Below are 25,873 nucleotides of genomic sequence, written 5' to 3'. Positions count from 1 at the left end.
GTCCTTTGCCAGCCCTCATTACTTTGACCCCGACTCAGTCATTTTAAGATGACTTCTGCCCCAGTTCCATGCTGTATTCCCCATTGTACAAGCCCCTTTGTTTATATATATGCACCCTGTGCCTAAAACTTCCCCAATTCTGTTGTTCAGGGAGACACTGTTTTAGGGAAGATCCCTGGTGCTCTCCTTTATTTAGTACAAGAAACATTCTTCCTTTTTCTATTCTTTGGCTGGTTTTGTCTTTTGCCTCGACACCAAGTGGTAAATTCAGTTCTGGGTAGTAAAAGTATAATATCAGCTTGGAACATCTCCTTGTGCCAGAAAATATGGCAGTACTAGAAAAAATAATAATAAAGGGGACACACTGAAAGCATACAGGAGTCGACTTAAAGGAGCTCCCAATGGCCAAATCCGGGGTAATCTGAGCAATAAAATAGTGACAGTAATGAATTGTAACCTACAAAACTAAAAAGAAAATCCAATTTATACATACATAAGTAACTTAGTAAATAAATGAGTGGGGGAGAAGGAAAATCTTCTAACAGTAGATCCTATTTAATAAACATAGAAGGATGGAAATTTCAAAATGACCATTTGGCAAATAGCTGGTAATAACATTTTCAGGCAAAAATTATCAATGAATTTGATACCAGATTTGCAGGTGGAAGTTAACATGAGAGGCTTACAGTTATTTCTCCACAAGACACATATTAATTACAATGGGAAAAATGGTGACTTTGCAGTGGAGAAATGGGACAGAGACTGCTAATAATGAGGCAAATTGACCTCTTGGATCTCCTGATATGATGCACTAAGAACACATTACTATTGGGGTATTCTTGTCCCAAAAGCATACTCTTAATTTAGTCACAAGGAAGCATCAGACAACTTCAAATTGGGGAACATTCTACACTGCACAATTTACAAAACAAATGGCCAGTACCCTTTAAAAGTGTGAAGGTCAAGTAAGACAAAGACCCAGGAACTGTGCCAGATCAAAGAAGACTAAGAAGACCTACTAACTAACCATAACACATGATCCTGGATTGGATCCTTGTGCAGAAAAAGGACACTAAGGGACATTGATGAAATTTGAATAAAGTGTGAGACTGTTAGTAGTAGTGTATCAATATTAATCTCCTGGTTTTGATCATGTACTGTGATTATGTGAAATGGTAACATATGGGGAGGCAGGTTGAGTATATGGGAATTCTGGGGCATCTGGCTGGCTCAGTTGGTGGAGTGTACAACTCTTGATTCTAGGTTTGTGGTTTTGCTGGGTGTGGAGATTACTTAAAAATAAAATCTTAAAAAAAAGTATATGAGAATTCTGTTTTTGCAAGAATTTTAAGTCTAAAAGTAATTCAAAATGAAAAGTTAAAAAAATGTTTTAAAAGGTTTTATTTATTTATTTGTGAGAGACATAGAGAGAGGGGCAGAGACACAGACAGAGGAAGAAGCAGGCTCCATGCAGGGAGCCTGTTGTGGGACTCGATCCGGAACTCCAGGATCATGCCCTGGGCTGAAGGCAGGCGCTAAACCATTGAGCCACTCAGAGATCCTCCCCAAAAATTTTTTGATGAACACTAGGTGTGCAGGAAGCTGGGGCATATGGACTTTTAGTTTACCTCCAGGGCTCTCAATAATTTACTCCAATGGCAAATACTGGAGACCAGGTCACTTTGGGTGAGGAGAAGTTAGGCAAGAAGTTTCAGGAAAAGAAAAGCACATCGTGAAAAACAAGAATGGTCTCAAGGAAAGAAGAAAAACTAAGGCATCCTGAACTTAGCTTCTAGATGTTCAATAACGATTCTTTCCTCTTCTTTTCAACATTTCTCTTGGAGAAGACTTTTTTAAAAAGGAACATTTTGACTTCGACACAGGAGACAGAAGTCAGTGAAGACTGGACATCAAGTCCAATGCCGGTGTCACTGGTAAAGGTTGAGGCTATCACTGTCCAGGGCCCCAATCTATTCTAACTTCACAGGTTCTGCAAGGGTCAGTATACTGGAGTCACAGGTACCTCACACCAGCACACAAGGGTCTGTCACACAAACACAACCACACATCCACTCTTGATACGCACAAGGACACAATCAGACAATCACAGACACCTCCAGGTCCTTATATAGTCACAATCTCATACCCATTAAAAGACATACAGTCACACTACTCACCATCATGACACACGAAGTCACTCTCATATAGTCATAGCCTTTCCAAACCAATACCCACAAATGTCTCACACAATCACATACCCACTTGGGGGACACACACAATCACTGGCACTCTGGCCCACCCAATATCAACCAGTCATAACTGAACATTCACTCTAGAGACACAGTCACACTCACACAGGGAAAGAAAGACACGTTAAACACACAGCACCACCCACATCAACCGTTTCACAGACACACTCCAAGGGACACAAGAGGGATACACACCCACTGTCACTACACAGTCACAGACACACAATACCACCCACGCTACAACATCGTGCAACCAAAACCATACGCTCACCTTGGAGACGTGTAATCATAACCGCACAGACACCCACACCCGTCTCACAGTCACAACCACACTCATACTCTCAAGAACAAGGCGTACAGTCACCCATACAGAACAGGGACACAAAGCGTTACCACCCCACAATAGTACGGACCCCACATCCCAACACACAGTATCACACATGGTTACACAAACAACCAGACTTGCACCCTGGAGACCGGCGGCCACAACCGTACACTCACAGTCACCCACACCTAGTCATGCAACCACAAAGACTCATTCACAGTCCGGAATCCTCAGCCCGCTCCCGCCAGCGCTCACAGACCAGAGGCTCTGGACACGCCCCGTCCCCGCCCCGGACTCCCAGACCCCTCACCTTCTGCCTCCCCTTGGTCGCGTCCGGGTCCCTGTGGAGCTAACGATCTCGCCACGACGTCAAGAAAGACGTAACGTCGGGCCACTGTGGACTCTGGGAAACGTAGTCCAGAGCCAGAGCAGACATAGATAAGATGGCGTCCTCGTACCTGAAAGCCTGAGTTTGGCCGTTTGACACTGCGCCTGGGGGAGCTTCAAAGACGGAGTCCCTGCTCCAAACCTCCCACCAGGCTTGAGCTGATTTTCTTCTAGAGCAGAACAACTCACCCTGAGAGCCCCATAATCACAGGAGGAGGCAGCCAAATTCGTGTGGGACAGAGTGCTGACCAGCAAAGCCTTAAGGGAAATGTAGTTCAAGGCCGGAAAAACGGCGTAGCTGTGACAGAAGGTAATCAAATACTAGCCTGGGCCTGGCCACGGTGACCGTGCGGGCCGCGTCGCGGAGACTTCTGGGAGTGCTTACTCGCCCTCGGAGTGCGCAGGCGCAGCGCGCCGAGTGGACATTTTGGTCTTTGTCCGCGGGTCAGTCCGGCCCCTGGGTCCACGTGGCGCGAAAGTAGGAGGTGGGATGTGGGCGTCTTGGGCCGTTCGGGTCGGGGAGGTTGAAGGGGAGGAATCTGGATTTGTTGGGGCGCGGCGCGGGGGATGAGGAGTGGGTTTAAGAGCTTCTGGCCTACATGTGGGGTGGGGGTGGGGGTTTCTGAGGCGGGTTCGAGCGTGTGTGACCCTGAGTTTGTCCGTAAGTTTGACTGGATGTTGGGATTATTGAGTGAGAAACTGTGGGTGCAGGATTGTAAATGGCTGCATCTGAGAGGGAGATGTAGGAGACCAGCATTGAGGCGGTAATGTCTGTGCCGCACTTCCCTTGTCGAAAGTGCTGATAATAACGGTGCCATCTTCGTGGAGTGTTTTTTATTTGAATACTCGGAGGAGGGGGGGAAAGGCTAAGAAATAACTTAAAAGTGAATTTTTATATAAAAACGCGTTTACTTTTAATTGGAGTAGAATGCAGATTACCGTGGTTTCTTCTTTTTTTAAGCAAGCAAAGAATATTTCAAAGGCACTTTTTGTTGGCGGGGAAGCTTCACACGATCTCAAATCTCCTGCTCTTCAGGGTATTTTAATAGGGCTGCTGTTAAGTCCTAGATTAAATATCGACGTTGTACTTCGAGTAGCAGCGTCATATAGCACAGAAAGTCCAGGATTAGTCAAGGGTTTGAAGTTCTAGGTTAGGCACGGTTTTCCTCATTCTTTGAAGAAAAATTTAGTTGTTGCAATGTTTATCTATTAGTCTGACCTAGATTCTAGGTGTCCAGACGCCTAAATGAATTGAGGTGTTCCCAGACGAAGGGATTTTGTGAAGTAATAGACCATTAACTGCTGTCTGCAAAGATGCTTTTTCTAAGAAATCCTTAACAGTTATCCTTAACAGAGCTTTAAATAATAAGAGTTAAAGTAACTGGGTACTAATTTAATATCTACAAATCAACAGTCTTCAAATAGCCAGTTGGAAAACCTAATAGAAGAAAACTATTTACAATAGCAATAAAAAATTGAGAAATAATATGCAAAACTATTAGAAAAGAACTTTAAAAAGTGCTGAGAGGCATAACAAGATATTATTCAAATAGATACACTACGTTTTTCAATAGGAAGACGGCATAAAGAAGCATGTGCTGATTTAAGTAAAGTTATTAATTCAATATGATACTAATAAAAGGATCTACAGTTTTTTTGGGGGAGCGGGGGAACTAGATAAGCTGATTCTGCAATTCATATGGAAAAATAAACTAGAATAGCCAGTAAAACTCTGAAGAAGAAAAAAAGCAGTTGGGGTGTGGAGAGGTGGGAGCCCAGCGCTAATATATGTATATATATATATATATTTTTTAATTTCAATTCCAGCGTAGTTAACATACAATGTTACATGTTTCAGGTGTACCATATAGTGATTTAGCAGTTTATGTATTATTCAGTGCTCATCAAGATAAGTGCTCTTAATCCCTTTCAGTTGTTTCACCCATCCCCCCACCCACCCACCTCCCCTCTGGTAACCATCTGTTTATTCGCTATAGTTAAGCATCTGTTTTTTGATTTGTCTCTTTTTCCTTTGTTCGTTTGTTATTTTTTCCTAAATTCCACACGCGTGAAATCATATGGTATTTGTCTTTCTCTGACTGACTTATTTCGCTTAGCATTATACTCTCTCTCTCCATCCATCTACTGGTAATGTATTTTAAAATATAAATCCTCAGAAATTGAAATCATATTGATGTTAGCACCAAGCAGGCTGGTGGAAGGAAATTTGGCAACATCTATAATTACAAATCTATTTTCTGTTTGGCATGGCTGTTTCCCATCTGGAAATTAATCCTACAAATGTACCTGCATTTGCATGAAATGATACAGATAAGAGGTTGCTCATTGCATCAGTGTTTGGCATAGGAAAAGATTAGCCATCACTAGGAGATTGGTTTGATAAAATTAGGTCCATCTATACAACAGAATAAGGAGGTGTACAAAAGAATGAGGAGGAAGCTTTTTGTATACTGACACTGAAATAACTCTAGAATGTATTGTTCTATGAAAAAAGCAAGATGCCAGAAATATATGTTATGCTTCATTTGAAGTAAGAAGAGGCAGAAATAAAAATGTATGTTTGTATTTGTTTTGCTTAGAAAACTCAAAAGATAGTCAAGAAACTATTAAAAGTGGCTATCTCTTTTGGTGTAATGGTACTGTATAGGTAGAGCAAAGGCAAATACATTTTTTTCCCTTTTTTTTGGTAAAGATTTTTATAATTTGAGAGGGGTGGGTTCGAGGGGGGGGGGTTCAGGGAGAAGCAGGCTACCAACTAAGCACAGTGTGCACATGGGGCTTGATCCCAGGACCCTGGGATCAGGACCTGAGCCAGAGGCAGGCAGACGCTTAATGGCCTGAGCCACCCAGGTGCCCTGGCAAATACTTTTTATATTGTTTTTCTAAGTATATGAATTTAGTATTTCAAAGTTAAGGTTTTTTTCTCATCTACAGAAAATAATAGTATCTGATTCATGAGGTGGTTGGGTTGTGCAGATGGAGTTCTGAGTACTAAAGGATAGTGCCTGCTATGTAATAAGAACTTGATATGTTTTGAATAGCAGTATTATTACTATCTGCAAAATAATAGTTCCTTAGAAACAGTACAGCCATTTGTACTCTTTCTTTCTTTCTTTCTTTCTTTCTTTCTTTCTTTCTTTCTTTCTTTCTTTCTTTCTTTCTTTCTTTCTTTCTTTCTTTCAAGATTTATTTATTCATGAGAGAGAGAGGCGCAGAGGGAGAAGCAGGCTCCCCACAAGGAGCCCAATGGGGGATTTGATCCCCGATCCGAGATCACGCCCTGAGCCAAAGGCGAACGAATGCTCAACTGCTGAGCCACCCAGGCGTCCCATCTGGTAGAAATTTCGAAAGATTCAGATATATATAGATGTTCTTTTTTTTTTTTTTTTTTTACCATATTTAAACTTTTTTTTGTTTCCTTTTATAACTGGAATGAGGAAGTTCGATTTCTGTGTTCAAGTTACATTCATCTTTAGAAACCATCATTATCTTTTTTTTTTTAAAGATTTTCAAAATTGGGCTGCCCCTGTGGCGCAGCGGTTTAGCGCCGCCTGCAGCCTGGAGTGTGATCTTGGGAGGCCTGGAATCGAGTCCCAGGTTAGGCTCCTGCATGGAGCCTGCTTCTTCCCTCTGCCTGTGTCTCTGCCTCTCTCTCTCTCTCTCTGTGTCTCTATGAATAAATAAATAAAAATCTTAAAGATTTAAAGATGTTCAAAATTTATTCATGAGAGACACACACACAGAGAGGCAGAGACATAGGCAGATGGAGAAGCAGGTTCCATGCTGGGAGCCTGGCGCAGGACTTGATCCCGGGACTCCAGTATCATGCCCTGGGCCAAAGGCAGGCACTAAACCGCTGAGCCACCCCCTTTTTTTTTTTAGATTTTATTTATTTATTTATTCATGAGAGGCACAGAGACTGAAGGAGAAGCAGGCCCCCTGTGGAGAGCCTGACGCAGGACTGTCCCAGGACCCCAGGATCACAACCTGAGCCAAAGGCAGACCTTCAACCACTGAGCCACCCTGGAGTCCCTGGAAACCCATTATTATCTTTTTCATGAGAATGTTCTTTGATTTCTGTGGTGGTTACTTTCTCATGGTTCTAATTCCTAGAACCTCTGATGATTTTTAAGAATCCCAATTGTGACTTGCTTTTGGCCAGAGTAAAGCAGAGATGATCTTGAAATGTGTAACATCAGAAGAGGTATATGATATGACTGATCCATCATTAGTGATTATATTTTTCCCTTTTTGACCAAAATGTAATCTGTATGGATTTACTTTGTATCATATGAATGAATATTCACTCCCCATTGATTTAATGGATGGATTTTTTTTTTTTTTTAAGATTTTATTTATTCATGAGAGAGAGAGAGAGAGAGAGAGAGAGGGGCAGAGACACAGGCAGAGGGAGAAGCAGGCTCCATGCAGGGAGCCTGATGGGGACTCCATCCCCGGTCTCCAGGATCAGGCCCTGGGCTGAAGGCGGTGCTAAACTGCTGAGCCCCCCTCCCTCCCCCCGCGGTTGTTCTGTTTCATATTTTTCTGACTTGTAAGCATCATTATAAAGTTGAGTTCTAGCAACTATAACTAGTTTCCTTTCTGATACTCTATTACCACAATTTTAGCTGTGGACATTCCTCCAAACTGACTCCTGGTTCATTTTGACTTGCTGCCATTTAGTTTGAAAACTTTCTTGCACTCCAGGCCCACCTTGTACCTTCCCTCTTGGAATTGGCCATTTCTCCCAAGGAGCTCTCATTCCTTTTATTGGAGAATGGTAATAGAGCCCAAGATCTGGGTGCTGATGTTCTCATTGCTGCACGGGTAATATTGTTTCATGGCATCTTAGTGATAGAGCAAGAAAATTATTTTTAAAAATCACTAGTTCATGTATTTTTATTTATTTATTTAATTTTAGTTCATGTATTTTTAAATCCAAATTTTATGATATTTTTACCTAATAATTAGCTCCTAATTATATCTTATAGTAAAATTTTTGAAACATATTAACATGTGCTTATTTTCTTTGTTTTATCTTTCAATATAAGGAAGATGGTTTCAAAATAACATTACTGGTATTAGTAGTAACCATGTACATACTTTGTCACATGAAAAATTTCTTTGTGGCTATTTTGTCCCTAGGATGCATCCCACTAAAGATGTATAGTCAATTCACTGTCTTTGTCAGACTCTTTTGAAATAAATCCATTCTTCTTTTTTTTTTTTTTTTAAGATTTATTTATTTATTTATTTATGAGAGAGAGAGAGAGAGAGAGAGAGAGAGAGAGGCAGAGACACAGGCAGAGGGAGAAGCAGGCTCCATACAGGGAGCCCAATGTGGGACTCGATCCCGGGACTCCGGAATCATGCTCTGGGCCAAAGGCAGATGCTCAACCGCTGAGCCACCCAGGTGCCGCATAATATTGCAGTCTTAAAAAAAAAATTTTTTTTCAGCACAAAATAAGATGTCCAGTAAGATGTCCATTCTTTTTTTTTCTTAAAAAAATATTTTTTTTTGTAATTTCAAATTTTTACTTAAATTCCAGTTACTATATAGTGGAATACTAATTTCAGAAGTAGAATTTAGTGATTCATCGCTTATATATATAGCACTCCATGCTCATTACAATGCATGCCTTCCTTAATACCCATCAGTCATTTAACCCATCCCCCCCACCTGGCTTCCCTCCAGCAACCCTCAGTTTGTTCTCTGTAGTTGAGTCTGTTTTGATCCTTGTGTTCTTTTATGGCTTTGCTTGCTTCTTAAAGTTGTAAAAATTATAAAAATTCATTTTGTTTTTGTTTAATTGCTTTGTGGCAGTATTTTTCATATGCGTTTACTCAGCTGTTGAAAAATCATGCTGTTCACTTTCACTTTTTTTTTTTTTTAAGATTTTATTTATTTATTAGAGACAGAGAGAGGCAGAGACACAGGCAGGGGAGAAGCAGGCTCCATGTAGGGAGCCCGTCGCGGGACTCGAACCTGGGTCTCCATGATCACACCCTGGGCTGAAGGCGGCACTAAACCTCTAAGCCACCGGGGCTGCCCTACTGTTTTTTTTTGTTGTTGTTGTTGTTGTTTTTGGGTTTTTTTTTTAGTATTTTTGTATGGACACAGACAAATTATTTTGTTTATTCATGTTTGTATGAGAGATTTTCTGAGACCATTACCAGGAAAAAGGAAGCATCATAGTATCCTGTGCTTCAGAGCTCATGTGCCTCTTCTAGCGTTTAAAGCAATGGAGTTCCTCACCTCCTCTGGCTTACTGACCCTAGCCTGTTTGAAGCCAACTTCTATCTCTATCTCCCTGTTTCCCATAATTCTTCATAGTACTTGCCTTCCAGGATGATACATTTACTTTCAGAAGTTGCTAAATCTGGGGACCCCCTATTCCTAAGTACTTTTTTTTTTTAATTTTTTTTTAAGATTTATTTATTTATGATAGAGAGAGAGAGAGAGGCAGAGACACAGGAGGAGGGAGAAGCAGGCTCCACGCCGGGAGCCCGATGCGGGACTCGATCCCCCGACTCCAGGATTGCGCCCTGGGCCAAAGGCAGGCGCTAAACCGCTGAGCCACCCAGGGATTCCCCCTAAGTACTTTTAAAGCCTACTCCTGCTTTCCCTGCAGTCCTTTTCTGTTTAATCTAGGTCTTGCTTTTATTAGTTCCCTCAGGGTGAGGCTTGCTCATTTAGTAAAGAAATATTAGCTGCAGATTTCTGAGCTTTTTAAGTTCTTGGAATCCCTCAAAGCATTCCCAGTTTTTCCTAGGCTTTTTACAACTCACTGTTTAGGCTTCTTCTTTGGGTCTGCTTTTGGTACATGGAATTTGGGAGGAGTTTTTTGGGGTGGGGTGGGGGAGAGTTTTTCTGTTTTTTTGTGGGATTCAATCCCAGGGCCCCAGGATCACGCCCTGAGCCACTCAGCCACTGAGCCACCCAGGCATCCCTGGAGGAGTTTTTTGGTTCCTAGTTTTGTTGTTCATTATTAGACTCAGTTGCAACAGTTCTCAAGTTCTTCCTTGAAGAAGTTCTTACTTGAACTTGTAACTCAAGTTCTTACTGTCATTCTGAGAATAAACATTTGCCAATAATTTCTGAGATCTGTTATTTCAAAGATTCCTTAGCATTTTGTAGTCTTCCTTGCTGTACCTACCATACTGTTTTGGTTCCTGTACCATATCTGCTATTTTGGGTATTTGGGGCTACACTTAATATAATTTAGATTGAACATATTCTCTACTGGTTTTGCAAAAGATAACAGAATGTGGATTGGCTGCCCACCACCCCCATTTTTCTTGATATTTTCTGTAGTTTGCATAAGTACTTGAAAGATTCAAAACTAAGCAGCCACCATGCTTCTTTGAAACCTTTCCTTGCCTCTTTGACTGTTGGGTGTTCCTAGAATTCTGCCCTTGACCCTCTTTTTCATGACCTGTGTATATTCTCTAAGCAGTCATAGCCACATTCCACCTATGTCTTCAGCAGCACTGATATTCTCACAGCTGATAAATTCCCATTTCCTTCCTTGGCCTATTCTGAGCTCCTTATATGTATGTGCAGTTGCCTAATGGGTATACTTGTCTGCATGTTGCTTGCAAACCTGACACTCTGGGGCGCCTGGGTGGCTCAGTCTATTAAGCATCTGCCTTCCGCTCAGGTCATGATTGGGGTCCTGGGATTGAGTCCTGCATTGGGCTGCCTGCTCAGTGGGGAGTCTGCTTCTCCCTCTGCCTCTACCCCTGCTTATGCTTTCTTTCTCTTTCTTTTTTTTAAAATTTTAAAATTTCTTTTTTCATGAGAGACACAGACTGAGAGACAGCGCAGAGAAACAGGCAGAGGGAGAAGCAGGCTTCTCTCGGGGAGCCCAACACAAGACTCAATCCCGGATCCCGGGATGACGACCTGAGCCAAAGGCAGGCGCCCAACTACTGAGCCACCCAGGCAGGCGTCCCTCTCTTTCTCAAATTAATAAAATCTTTTTTAAAAAATCATTTCGAAACCTGATACTCCAGAATATCAAACTTGATATCCTTTTCCCTGCAGATTTTCTTCAGCCAACTCACCCTCTCCTATTTCTTCTCTGTGTACATTACTGTCTAAATTATGTTCTAAGCCTTCCATTTCTGCCACACCCCAGTGCAAAAATTGGTGACCAAGCTTTTTAAACATGCATTGTAGATAGTGTATATGTGTATAAGTAGTAACTCAAGTTTTTAGTATTTTACTTTTTTTTAATAGGATTTCAACTTTATAAAAAAGTTGGATTAGTTCAGAAAGTCCTATATGTCTTTTACCCAAATTTACCATTTACATTTTGTCTTTTTGCTTTATTTTTCCTTCTCTGTCCAAATATTGGTGTGTATAATTTTTTTGAACCATTTGAGACTAAGTTGCATGCATGCTTCCTTTATAAGTATTTCAGCATGAATTTTCTAAGAACAAGGACATTTTTTTTCATAACCATAGTACAGTAACCAAAATTAGAAAGTTTTTAACATCAACACATTGCTATTATATAATACAAAGCCCATATTCAGGGGTACCCAGGTGGCTCAGGTTGTGCTTAGAGTCCTGGGACTGAGTCCTGCGTCAGGCTCCTCACAAAAGCCTGCTCCTCCCTCTGCCTCTGTCTCTGCCTCTCTGTGTCTTTTACCAATAAATAAATAAAATCTTAAAAGTCCATATTCAAGTTTTGTCAGTTGTCCCAATAATGTCCTTGCAAATGTTTTTCAATAAATGAATAAACATATATGGGACATTTAATACAGTTTTAATCAGATTATAATACAAAGTAAATACTAGGATTCCAGGAAAAGCTTTTGTAGCTTAATTCCTGAATACTGTAAGAACAATTTCCTACACATTGTATCCTGGCAACCTAGTTCTGATTGGCATCTACTGCTGTTGTCATAGTTGAATTAAATTCATCTAGGAATAAGGGCCATGGTTAAATCCACTTAGGAACCTATATAGGAATGTGTGGTGCAGAACAGAGGCATCTAGTTATGTAAAGTATGAACAGCTTTCCTATGTAAGTAAAATTCTGAGAAACATTTTTTTTTACCCCATTTCTGAATGTGTGGAAATTTAAATGGTTTGATGAGTATGGCTTTGAAATTCAGGATTCAGATAGTCTTAGTCCTTTTGCTTATTATAATTGTGTGTGCTTTAATCTCTAAGGCAAAAGGTCATTACTTCGTTCTTTTTCACAGGGCCACTTCCTTGCGCATCTCTGGAAACTGCACCTTCCTCATCATTCAGAAGGCCTGGAGGCCCCAGGGCTCAGCCTGAGGTCTAGGATGGTACTTTGGCCTCCAGCATTAATATTCTAGTGCTGTGTCATTTCCCCTAAAACAGGTTGTAAACTGACCAAACTCTATCTGATCCTCTGTTGGAATAAGAAGACACTCTGGATGGTAGAGAACAAAGTGGAAAGGAAATTTGTTCAGGTAAGTGAATGCCAAGCCAGGTTAACAGTTATTCAAACAGCACTGACACCTATGAAATACTCAAAGATGAGGATCTGGTCTGAGTTACTTGGTATGAATTCTTTAGATACCAAAGTTATATTGACAGTTATTTCTTTTCTGCTTCATTACTCTATTATTTAATCAAATTCTAGAGGGCCAGATGCCCCTCTTACCTCTGTTCTGGATGTCATCCAGATCAGTGTATGTCACATCACACTTTATTTATACTGCCTCTGTGTGATTATTTTCTCTTTCATTGATACCCTCAATCTTATACCTCCCAGTGTGTATAGACTTCTTCCCTTATGCATTTTCTTTTATAGGTATATAAATCTTTATATATTGTCTCATGTTTAGGTTGCTTTTTATTACTTGCCACCTTCTTTCAGTCTTTCAGTGGTTAATGCCTCTGAGTTAGGTTTTATGTCTGTAATCATGCTTCCTGTTGCCTTCTTATCCACCTTCACCCCCATTACACATCAGCAAAATCCTGCCTCCCTTTCTTCTATCCCCATATACCTCTTTCAGAATTTGTCGCCTCAGAAATCAGTTCTTTCCCTTTCTGCTGTATGTGTGTGTGTGTGTGCATATAAATGTTATGAGTCTGTATTTGGTTTTTACGTAATAACATGTAAAATTTTTAAAAATAACGTAAAATTTTTTAACTTGAAGGTGTATAGTGAAAAAGTATTACCTCTGACTTTACGTCCTATAGATTTTTTTCAAAGATGCAGTCACTTTTGAGTTTCACATGTATCCTTCTTGAGGTAATCTTTGAATAAACTAGCATATATTATATATCTGTGCTATAAATATGAATATGTATGTAAGCCTTCAGTTTTCATATAAAGGGCTATATGTATTCTGTGTCTATTAGTTGTTTTTGTTTCCTTTTCTAGGAGAGACTATCAACACATAATTTATTTAGTCTGTCTCCTATTTATGAACATTTAGGTTGTTTCTAGACATACACTTTTATTTTATTTATATGTGGGATTCAGTCACAGGCAGAGTGAGAAGCAGGCTCCATGCCGGGAGTGGGACTTGATCCTGGGACTCCAGGATCGCGCCCTGGGCCAAAGGCAGGCGCCAAACTGCTGAGCCACCCAGGGATCCCTAGACATATACTTTTAAACACACAAGTGTTTACAAGTGTATATATACTTATGTTGTTCGCAGAGTCATGTAGATATAACTAATGATTTATTCCAAACGGAAATGCTAACTCAAAGTTACATTTATTTATAGACTTGACAGAAATAAGCCTGTTCTCAAAAGTAGTAAACCAATTTACATTTCTATCAATATGGTATATTCATACTGTTGAATGATATTATTAGGCACCATTTCAGTTACTAAGGAAATGTCAGTAATCAGACCTTTCAAAAATTCCTCCCTCCTGAGGTAAGACACACTGTGGTAGTTCTCTGGAGAAAAATTAAAGTAAGGAAAACCAGCATAGAGATGGCCAGTTGGCAGTTACAATTTTAAATCAGTTGGTCAGGGAAAGGTCTCACTAAGAGGATGACTTTTGAAAAAAAGATCTGAAGAATGCAAGTGAAGCATGTAGTATTTGATGGAAGAGCGTTCAGCCAGAAGGAACAAAAAGTGTTAAAAGCCCTGAAGCTGGAGCTTGCTGTTTTAGAAATATTGATCAGGGCAGAGTAGGCTGGCTCAGAATGAGCAAAACGGAGTTAAGAATAGGTTTGGTTAGTTAACAGGCCAAATCATAGACTTTGGCCTTTATTCTGAGTGATTTGGGAGACCATTAAGGGTTTTGAGCAGAGAGAGGAGTGATAAGATCAGAATTAGATTTTGGCTGCTGTATAGAATATAAGGTATAGGGGAGGTAAGGCCAGGAGATTAATCAGAGGCAATTGCAGTAATCTAGGTAAGAAAATGATAGTAGTTGAGCTAGTGACAAGTCAGATTCTTCAAGATACTTTAAAGAAATAGCTGACAGGATTAGCTGATAGATTGTGTTGTTTATTTTTATTAATTTTGTTTATTTTAGGTTGTGTTGTTTTTTAAGAGGAAGAGGAATAACACCGATAACTCCAAAGTTTTAACTAGAAGAGAATGAGTTAACATTTCCTGAGATAGGAAGACTTCAGGAATTTTGGGAGATAGATCCAAGAGGTTTATTTTGTTTTGGACTTGTTGATTGTGACATGTCTGTTGATCATCTAAGTGCATATTCATATAGGCAATTAGGTATACCAGTAAGGAATTTAGGGAGTTAGAAAGTTGTGACCTTCTGTTCTGTACTACTAATAAGCTGCTTTATTCACTGATGGGATCTCTGTATTTCCTTGCTCGGTCCCACTTTTCCTACCATTTAGGGATGCTGGTGTGTCCACCAAGTCTTCTTTATCCATCCTACATTCCTGGATTCTGTTGTTAAAAACTAGGAGGTAATGATTTGACGCCTGAGGGCAGTGCCTTATGTTTTCAGAGAGCATTGTGCCTGAGAACTCTTCCTAAAACAGCAGTGGCAACTGCCTGCTAACATCCTTTTCTCCTGAAACATTAGAATTACAGCTACTTCTTACTCTTCTCAACAATGCAGTTTTCCCTTTTTTTCCCGTTTTATCCTTCACAGATGTGAAAAGCGGGCAGAGATGTTCTTATTTTACTATTTTAGCAGAAAGGATCTATTTATGTTATGTGAGTCATCCGGTAGGAATTCTCTTCCATTTCTGCTTGGTTGGTGCCTTGACCTGAGGCATTGCTTTATCTTTCTAAGTGTTTTCTTATTTTTTGCTTTCATTTTTTCCTCTTACTGGATGGAGGTGGCTCCTAGAACGCTGCATTCCACCTTTCCTCCTTTTCTTTATAAATTAAATCCCAGAGAAGACTTTTTCTTTTTGAAGATTGTATTTATATTTATTTATTTGAGAGAGAAAGTGCCCACCTTGTGTGCTAATGGGGAGGAGCAGAGGGAGAGGGAGAGCAAAAAAGAATCTGAAGTAGACTCCACGCTCAGTGCCACAGCTGGGGCTCGCTCAATCCTACAACCCATGAGATCACAACTGGAACTGAAACCCAGAGCCAGATGCTTAACTGACCCACCCAGGCATCCCAACACTTAATTATTCTGAAGTTAGAAGTAACTCTGTAGTATCAATTCTTATTTTTCCAGCCTTTCTATCTTGCCCACCATAATTTTACCTATTTACAGGATATAACTGTTAGACTTGTTTCATCTTCTTTTGTCAGATAGTTAAGTTAATACTATAATACCCAAATTGGGGATTTCAGATCATTATTTTTAGGTCTAGAGAGATTACCTAAAATCAATTTCATACTATGTCTAGACCATTTCTCATGATCCTTGAGATATGGTAGCCAAGCCTTTAAAAAGATATACTTTTAATCTTTTTTTTTTTTTTTTTCCAAAAATTATATTTATTTATTCATGAGAGACAGAGAGAGAGAGAGAGGCAGAAACACAGGCAGAGAGAGAAGCAGGCTCCGTGCAGGAAGCCCGAAGTGGGACTTGATCCCTGGTCTCCAGGATCATGCCCTGGGCTGAAGGTGGAGCTAAACTACCCCGATATACTTTAATCTTATCAAGATAGGACATATTAATTAATCATTAATGTAAATATGAACATACTTTCTTCTCTCTGTAAAATTCTTTGAATCTTGGCTTTTGATTATGAAATGTTCTATCTATTCAGGTCTTATTTATCATTTAAATATGTTCTTTTATTGATCTCCCCTTTGACCATCCTATTTTATATTTTCATGGATATTCAAAAGTCCTGCGTAAATCCTGTCTTATATGTATTTACATTTTGGTATCTGGAGTCTATATTACAATCTGTTGAAAGGAAGGCCCATGTTCTTTCTGTCTCTAGTTTTGAGATACTTGTTAAATAATCTATGAATTACTGTCGGAGGATTCTTACTGATCAGTTCTTCAGTTTTTTATCCATGAACATTTTCAAATATTAAAAACTGAGAGACGAATACAGTATTCTCCCATATACCCACTGTATAGATTTTTTTTTTTTAAGATTTTATTTATTTATTTGTGAGAGAGACACAGAGAGGCAGAGGGAGAAGCAGGCTTGCTACAGGGAGCCTGATGTGTGGGACTTGATCCCAGAACTCCGGGATCACACCCTAAGCCAAAGGTAGATACTCAACTGCTGAGCCACCCCAAGTGTCCCATCCACTGTATAAATTCAGTAATTATTTTGCCATGTCTGTTTTATATGTATGTGCCTCTGTCCCTGTGTATGTTGCTAAAACATCATGACACTTAACCTCTAAAAAATTAAGTATGCATTTTCTGAAAATAATGGCATGACTCTACATAATCACAGTATCATTACTCTTAGATGGATTAGCCATAATATTCTAATATGTAATAATTAGTCCATATTTAATTTCCTCTATCTCCAAAATACTTTTTATATTAAAAAAGTTTTTTCCCTTTTTCTTTTCTTTTTTAAATAGGCTCCATACCTAATGTGGAGTATAGCTTCATCTTTAAAATCTCATTCTTTTTTTCCTCCGATGATATTGCCCCTAGCATTTAAAAATTTTCTACTGTCAGCCCCTCAAAGAATAGAGCAATTAATGGAATCTAGCATCTCAGGTTATACTTAGGATGTTAAGACTTAGCTATATACAAATTTGGTTTAAAAGATACTTAGTATGAATCACTTACTTTAGGAAAAGTGAATCTAATTGTAATTAGAAGTTCAGTGAAAGATGTTCATAAGTAAGAGATAAGACTGGAAAAATCTTTTTAGGAGCATGTTTTTGGACCTGCTCTCAGGAGTTTCTGTAGATTTTAAGATGGTTACAAAATAGGAGGGATCAAGCTAAGCCAAAGAAGAGCATGAGGAACATAATATGCATGATTGTTATTCATTGATTGCATAATTAATATGCTTGGCAGGCTCTTCCTCCAGATATCTGTAAGGATCACTTTCTTTAATATCTTGAATCTTGCTCAGAGGCCACTCTATCTAAAATTAAAGCTCTCCCCTTCTTTGATTTTTTTTTTTCTTTTCTGTAGCAGTTTCAGCTTTTTAACAAACCATCTCTTTATCTGTCCACTAGAATCTTGATGAGGGAGGACAGTGAATTTTATCAGTTTTGGTCAATACTGTTAATCCCTAGAGCTTAGAAGTGTGCCAGATACATAGTAAGGAAAGAAAAAGATATTTGTTAAATAAGTAATGAGAAATGTTTTGAGTAGCAGTTCTCAAACTTACACTTTTGCTTTTTTCTTTTTTTTTGATGACAGCTTTATTGAGATAGAATTCACATAACATAAAATCCATCCTTTTAGAGTGTACAATTCAGCGGTTTTTAGTATATTCACAAGTTGCACGACTATTACCACTAACTCCAGAACACTTTCATCCCCATAAAAGGAAACCTGGTACCCATTAGCAGTCACCTTTACATTCTTTTTTTTTTTTTTTTTTTTTTTTAATTTTTAATTTATTTATGATAGGCACACAGTGAGAGAGAGAGAGGCAGAGACACAGGCAGAGGGAGAAGCAGGCTCCATGCACCGGGAGCCTGACGTGGGATTCGATCCCGGGTCTCCAGGATCGCGCCCTGGGCCAAAGGCAGGCGCCAAACCGCTGCGCCACCCAGGGATCCCCTCTTTTTTTTTTTTTTTAAACTATTTATTTATTTTTTTAATTTTTATTTATTTATGATAGTCACACAGAGAGAGAGAGAGAGAGAGGCAGAGACATAGGCAGAGGGAGAAGCAGGCTCCATGCACTGGGAGCCCGACGTGGGATTCGATCCCGGGTCTCCAGGATTGCGCCCTGGGCCAAAGGCAGGCACTAAACCGCTGCGCCACCCAGGGATCCCTCACCTTTACATTCTTAAAAGTTGAGGACCATCTGGATTTTAAAAGTTCTCATAACAAGAAAAAGATCTGCATGTGGTGACGAATGTTAACTAGACTTACTGTAATCATTTTGCAGTATGTACAAATATCGAATCATTATGTTGTATATCTGAACTTAATATACTGTATAATGTTATGTCAATTATACTTCAATTTTAAAAGTTTAAAAAGGGATGCCCAGGTGGCTCAGCGGTTGAGCACCTGCCTACAGCCTAGGGTGTGATCCTGGAGTCCTGGAATCAAGTCCCGCATCAGGCTCCCTGTGTGGAGCCTGCTTCTGTCTCTGCCTGTGTCTCTGCCTCTCTCTCTCTGTCTCTCATGAATAAATAAATAAAATCTTTAAAAGAAAAAAAACAAGTTTAAAAAAATTAGCTAATGGTCACGGTGCCTGGATGGCTGTTGGTTGAGCATCTGCCTTTGGCTCAGGTCATGGTCCCAGGGTCCTAGGTTTGAGTTCAGCAGGGGAGTCTGTCCCTGCTCATGTGTTCTCTCATTCACTCTCCCTTAAATATATAAATAAAATCTTTAAAAAAATAGTTAATTTTTTTAAACACAAAAAAAATTTGTTATGTGGGCCTTCTTTACCACAATAGAATGTATAAACAAACTTGAGGACCTTTTGGTTTATGTGGACTTTAGTGATATTTAGAAGTAAAATTGAGAAGCTTTTTTAAGTGTATTTATTTAAAAAATAATCTCATTTTTTTTATAATCTCATTATTTGTAAATCTGAATTATATTTCTTGGGATGCTTGGGTGGGTTAGTGGTTGAGTGCCTGCCTTTGGCTCAGGTTGTGATCCCGGGGTCCTGGGATCGAGTCCTGCATTAGGCTCCCCACAGGGAGCCTGTTTCTCCTCTGCCCATGTCTCTGCCTCTCTCTGTGTCTCCCATGAATGAGTAAATAAATAAAATCTTTATATGTGTACATATATATATCAGGGTATTTTATGGCCTATTTTTTCTTTTGAAATGTTATGGTGATACGTCTAAGGATGCATCTTTTATTCATTGTGCAAAGCACTGAATGTGCCCTTTAAGTCTAGAGATGCATGGCTTATAAGAGAAGAAGCCTTTTTTTGTTTTTCTTTGAATTATTCCTCTAATCAGTTTTCTCGTTTTGTTTTTCTGGAACTTACTTCACTCAGCTAATACAGTTATCTTGGTTTATGCTCTGAATTTGTTCTTTAAAAAAATGTATTGAGGTATAATTGACCTACAACATTATATTAGTTTTAAATGTATATTTTTTTCCTTTTTTTAAATTTAAGTTTAAGTTAGTTAACATATAGTATATTATCAGTTTCAGGGATAGAATTTAGTGATTCATCAGTTGCAAATAACACCCAGTGCTGATTACATCAAATGCCCTCCTTAATGCCCATCACCTAAATTACCCCATCCCTCCACCAACTACAACATAATTGAAGTTTGTATATATTATGAAATGATCGCAGTAACTCTAGTTAGCATCTGTCAAGACACATAGTTCCAGAACTTTTTTTTCCTTAGGATGAGAACATTTAAGAACTACTTTCTTAGCAACTTTTGAATACACAATACAGTATTATTAACTGGAAATTGTACCTTTGACCCCTTTAACCCATTTTGCCCACACCTCCCTGCCACTTACGGCAGCTCATCAGTTTGTTCGCTATGAGCTTGGTTTGTTGTTTAAGATTCCACATATAAGTGAGAGCATACATTATTTGTCTTTCTCTGACCTTTCACTTAACTGTAATGCCCTCAGATTCCATCCATGTTGTCACAAATGATAAGATTTCATTCTTTTTTTTATGGGTGAATAATAATCCCATTGTATGTATGTACCATATCTACTCATTCATCCAGTGATGGATATTTAGAGTGTTTACATATCTTAGCTGTTGTAAATAATCCTGCAGTGAACATGTTGGCACATAGATCTTTTTGACTTAGTATTTTCATTTTCTTTGGATATATACCCAGAAGTGAAATTGATGTATCATGTGGTTCTATTTTTAATTTTTTGAGTAACTGGCCTTGAATTTGTCATTTTATTTCTTAAGATTGGATTTGTTTGAGAGAGAACAAGCAAGAGAGCAGGGGCAGAGGGAGAGGGAAAGGGAGAAGCAGACTCCTTGGCTGAGCAGGGAGCTTAATGCAGGGCTCATAGGATGCTGACCTGAACCAAAGGTGAATGCTTAATGGACTGAGCCACATTGGCATTTCTAAGACTTTATTTTTAAGTAATGTCTACACCCAGCATGGGGCTTGAACTCACAACCTCAAGATTAAAAGTCTACTTAGCCAGCTAAGTACCTTTGAATATGTTTTCTTAAAGCTTCTTTCAGGAAATACTTGTCATTTGTGCTAATATTTCACTGGCCAAACAGGGTAGCTGGTCATCCCTGAGTTTGCTTGGACCAAGTACTATAATCCTTCTGCAGTAAGATGATTCTGTTACTATTGAATGACAATACAGTCTACCTTCCCAGTCCCCATCTTAATAATTTCAAGGGGACTTTTTGTTTCTTGCTTATAGAGAACCCTGCTACTGTTGCACTGATAAAATATCTTCTCTTTGGTTTTAGGTTTTGTTGCTGTGTACTGTTCCTTACCTTTATTCCTCAGACTTTTTTTTTTTCTCCTTTTGATGTTGATCTCCTTTTGATGTCTTATTAGAAGTCCCTCAAATGTGTGTGAAATATTGGCTGCAGTCATACTTAAAACTGATCCACTAAAAGGTGATCATAAGCTCTTTCATGCCTTGGATGCTTTTAGTCCTCTGGTAGATTTCAGTGACCCAAAAGTAAAATGCCATGGGGTAGGGCACCTGGGTGGTGCCATTGGTTAAGTGTGTGACTCTTGGTTTTGGCTAGGTCATAATTTTAGAGTAGTTAGATCGAGCCCCATGTCAGGCAGCGTGCTCAGCAGAGTCTGCTTGAGATTCCCTGTCCCATCTCCGTTGGCCCCTCCCACTCATTCTCTCTCAAATATTTTTTTAAAAAATGCCATGAGATGCCTGACTGGCTCAGGCAGTGGACTTTTGACCTTGGGAATGTGAGTTCCAGCCCCACGTTGGGTGTAGAGATTATTTAAAAATAAAATCTTAGGGAAAAAAAGAAAAAATGCCTTATGGACCCAGAGTCTCCCTGCAGAATGATTACACTGCTTTACTCACAAACTCTGGTGTGGCCAGGTCCTTGTTTTGGCCAAAAAAAAAAAAAAGACTATAGGTGACAGATACCATCTTGGAGGAGTATCCTGAGGGTTTTCATGGGCCTTTCAGGTTCTCCAGAGAAGGAGCCATTCATATCCTGCTCACAGGTATATATACCTAATTGCCAACAGTTTTTGGTATGAGCTACAGAATATCTTGGAGGTTTCAGCATAGTATGTATAGATTTAATTCCATTGGTTTCAGTGTAGCACCTTGTCATCTGAGCCCGGTGCTTCTCTGAATAAATTTCTGCAAAGAATAATTTCCATTTCGTACAAAGGGGTGGTCTTACTGGGAGAGATAGTGCTCCAACTGCATTTTATATAATTTTTTTTTCAGCTACCATCCTTTATTCCTTTTCGAGAGGTACCTGATTCCTCCATTTCCTTAGTCTTTCTGATATTTTGTGGCATAAATTGGCTTATTTGACATTGGCATCTTCTGTAGTATCTTTACATAAACTTTATCAGCTCTGCTGTGTTGAAAATCTTTTGTGTGCTCATGTTATTGAAAAATTTTTAATGTTTGTGTGTATTCATGTCTCTAGTCATGTCCTGTTTTCTTGTGAGCTTGTACCATTTTCCTTTTGTTTGTCTTTTTAATGGGATTTTGGGAGGAAGCAGTCGTTAATTCCTTTCCTTTTCTTAGGCATCCAGGGAGACTTTAACAATTTTATGTCTTTTTATCCTACTTGTTAATTCCTCATTGTTACATTCAATTTCCTGAACTAAGAAATGGGAAAGGTTATTTTTCAAGAGTAATCCTTAAGTTTGTGTGCCCATGAACTTTACTTTTCTGTGCATGTATCCCCCACAAGAGTTTCCTTTTCAAAAGTTGTTTGGTGACATTGCTGATGAGGATTTTTTCATACTGTGAGACGGGCTTCCAAAGTACATCCCAAAAGCACAATCCAAAATTTTATAGGAAAATTAATAAATAATGATAACATAAAGCTAACATTATTGAGTGCTTACCATTTGTCAGCCACAGTACTAAACACTTTATATATTAACTCCTTTAAATGATGATTCTTTGTACTCCCATTTTAGAAGAAGCCTGAGAAGATGATGAGCAGATAGAGAGGCAACAAGACTTGGGAATCAAGTTGCATCCATCTCCAGTAAAGAACAGACTGAGAAAAAAACAAACAGTGAATATAAGAAAATTGGAAAAACACTTCCTCTGATCTCAGACATTATATATTTAAGGGGAACACCTCTTTCAGCTTACCTAGAGTTTGAAACACAATTTAGCTTATAGCCATGAAGGAAGTCGTGTAGGAAAGAATCATCAATTTAATTTGGTTCAGAAACCCTGCCACAGTTTATTCTTTATGGTAATAACCCCTTTAATTGTAAATTAGCGTGGAAATGCCTTCAGTTAAAACAGTTTGAACCCCATCTGAAAACAGAGCATTCATACTGGAGAGAAACCCTATGAATTTACTGAATGTGGGAAATTTTTCACTCATATGTCACATACCTCATTAAATGTAGAAGTCAAGCTGGAGAGAAACCCTGTTCTTCTGAGGAATACTGAGGAGCCTTTAGCTAGATGACAAATCTCATTAAGCAGAAGAAAATTTTTACTGGAGAGAAACCAGTGAATATAACAAAACCTCATTGAGCATTAGAAAATTTATACTTGAGGAGAAAGCTTGTAATGTACTGCATATGATAAAAGTTTCCTCTTGAATTTTATCCCTTATTTTACACCTGGAAGGTCATACACAGAGAGCCCTTCAAATGTAAGAAATGTGGAAATACTTTCAGCCAAAAGTAAATTCTCATTCATCAAAAAATTCATAGTGGAGAGAAACCTTGTGAATGTGGGAAAGCTTCCATTCAGATGTCACACCTCAGTCAGCAGAGAATTTGTAGTGGGGAAAACCCCTTTGCTTGTAAGGTATGTGGGAAAGTCTTCAGCCACAAATCAAATCTCACCGAGCATGAGCATTTCCATAATAGAGAGAAACCTTTCGAATGTAATGAATGTGGAAAAGCCTTCAGTCAAAAGCAGTATGTCATTAAACATCAGAACACCCATACTGGAGAGAAGCTTTTTGAATGTAATGAATGTGGAAAATCCTTCAGTCAGAAGGAAAACCTCCTTACCCATCAGAAAATTCACACTGGAGAGAAACCTTTTGAGTGTAAGGATTGTGGGAAAGCTTTCATTCAGAAGTCAAATCTCATCAGACACCAGAGAACTCACACGGGAGAGAAGCCTTTTGTGTGTAAGGAGTGTGGAAAAACCTTCAGTGGCAAATCTAACCTTACTGAGCATGAGAAAATTCATATTGGAGAGAAACCCTTTAAATGTAATGAATGTGGAACAGCTTTTGGCCAGAAGAAGTACCTCATAAAACATCAAAACATTCACACTGGAGAGAAACCCTATGAATGTAATGAATGTGGAAAAGCCTTCTCTCAACGAACATCACTTATTGTACATGTGAGAATTCATTCAGGTGATAAACCCTATGAATGCAATGTATGTGGAAAAGCCTTCTCTCAAAGTTCATCTCTTACTGTACACGTGAGAAGCCATACAGGTGAGAAACCCTATGGTTGTAATGAATGTGGGAAAGCTTTCTCTCAATTCTCAACCCTTGCTCTGCATTTGAGAATACATACAGGTAAGAAGCCTTATCAATGTAGTGAATGTGGGAAAGCTTTTAGCCAGAAGTCACACCACATTAGACATCAGAAAATTCATACTCATTAAAAACCCTGTAAATATCTTAAAAATTGGAAAGCGTTCATCAGGAATTTAAGCCTCATAGTGCATCAGAAATAATCATACTGAAGGAAAATATCACAAATGAGGAAAACAAAAGCAAAAAACTTAACTGGACACCAGGGAATTTATACTGAAGAGAAAAGACATTTGTATGATAATCTACACCTAACAAAAAAGCTGATGGTGCAGGTAATGCTGAAACTTTAGATGCATTTCCACTAAAACTGGGAATGTGAAACATGTTTCTTGTTGCTGTCTGCATAGACCTGGAGATTTTCACCAATGTAATAAGTTGTAAGTATTGGAAAGGAAGAGACTTACATTGATTTAGCAGAACAAGAGATTCTGGAAACACCTATGCATTTATTAGAATTTAGAATATGATAGAAATGGCAATAGGAAGCGAGAAGATAATGGGACTGTGTAAACAATGATTTGGAGGTAATTTGTTCTCCAAGGAAAAAACAGACCATGAACTATATACACCGAGGGAAGATCCAGGAGAATAAAAATAGGAATTATGAAAAAGCTATATACTGAAATGGTTATGACGTTGGAAGTAGGGAAACATTCCTGATAACAAGTTCAAGAATACCTAGCAATTCTGAGTTTGTATGCTTAGGAAATATATACCAGTCTATTTACTGTGGCATGATTTGTAGTAGCCATAAGTTGGAAACAACTTAAATGCCCATTGGGAACAAAATGGAGAATACTTAGGATGAAATACTGTATATCTGTAAAATTTAACAAATGATATCTACATGTATTACAGAGAATGATCTCAAAAATCATGTTGAAGGAAAAATGAAATGCAGAATAACACATATATTAAAATGACACTTTTGTAAATTTTAATTAAAACTTTTCTCACAAAACTCAGTACTATGTATTGGTAATGGATACATATATGTATGTATGTTTTTAAAATGTTTTTGAAATGGATTGGAAGGATACAGACCAAACTCTTGATAGTGGTTGCTTGTGAAGAGTGGAGAAGGGAAGGGGATGAGTGTGGGAGGGACGGGATGGTTTCTGTTTAAAGGGGACTTCAATTTTATATATAAACATCCATTTCTCTTAAAAACTAAAAAGACTGCAAGTAAATATATCAAAATACTGGATAATTCTGGATTGTGGTATATGGATATCTTGTCTTATTTTTTGTACTTTTCTGTATTTTTAAATTTTCTCAAAATTAATAAGAATGGGGGTGAGGATGGGAACACTGTACCTATAGAAATCATGTTCTAATGGATTCATTCCCAATCAAGTACTAAACTTTTTATAGAAAATATTTCTAAAATTTTATCAATGATGAGTGGATGGACTTGCTCTCTATGTAATATGAAATTATCTATTTTATTAAAATTAAAAATGACAGCATAATCCAAATCTCTTATTTTTACATGTTATGAGTGTGCACTGTATATGGTTTTTCTTTACATTTCTAATATTATTTTGCAACGTATCGTTTTAGCTTAGAAATTTTTAAGAACTTTTAGTTAAATAAAGGTACATACACTTCATATAACTTTTCTTTTTCAGATAAACTGATTTTGGAGTATCAGTTTTCTTGTCCTAT

General features: G+C 38.6%; 2 protein-coding genes across 12 annotated transcripts in view; one reads left to right on the top strand and one right to left on the bottom strand.

Annotated features, from left to right (window-relative positions):
* ZNF565 (zinc finger protein 565) overlaps window positions 1-3,339 on the bottom strand; it is a 36,563-nt gene extending 33,224 nt beyond the window's left edge. For 5 of the 11 annotated variants that reach the window (XM_038529173.1, XM_038529172.1, XM_038529169.1 and 2 more), the window contains exon 1: window positions 2,885-3,339. The gene's annotated coding sequence lies outside the window, so the exon portion shown is untranslated. Of the gene's footprint in view, window positions 1-1,628; window positions 2,791-2,884 lie in introns of those variants that run through there. The other 6 variants (XM_038529168.1, XM_038529175.1, XM_038529174.1 and 3 more) reach the window with 3 other exon arrangements.
* The window catches only part of ZNF146 (zinc finger protein 146), a 41,261-nt gene extending 15,578 nt beyond the window's left edge, over window positions 1-25,683 (top strand). Inside the window, exons 2-4 of the mRNA XM_038525561.1 lie at window positions 3,287-3,405; window positions 12,344-12,435; window positions 22,596-25,683. Coding sequence (XP_038381489.1) covers window positions 3,287-3,405; window positions 12,344-12,435; window positions 22,596-22,625 — 241 coding nt within the window. The 3' untranslated portion in view covers window positions 22,626-25,683. The remainder of the gene's footprint in view (window positions 1-3,286; window positions 3,406-12,343; window positions 12,436-22,595) is intronic.
* The last annotated feature ends 190 nt before the right edge of the window (window positions 25,684-25,873 follow it).

The sequence above is a fragment of the Canis lupus genome, chromosome 1, assembly GCF_011100685.1.
Source record: "Canis lupus familiaris isolate Mischka breed German Shepherd chromosome 1, alternate assembly UU_Cfam_GSD_1.0, whole genome shotgun sequence".
Lineage (NCBI taxonomy): Eukaryota > Metazoa > Chordata > Mammalia > Carnivora > Canidae > Canis > Canis lupus.
The sequence above is the reverse complement of the archived record's forward strand: the minus strand, read 5'-3'. Positions and strand labels throughout refer to the sequence as shown.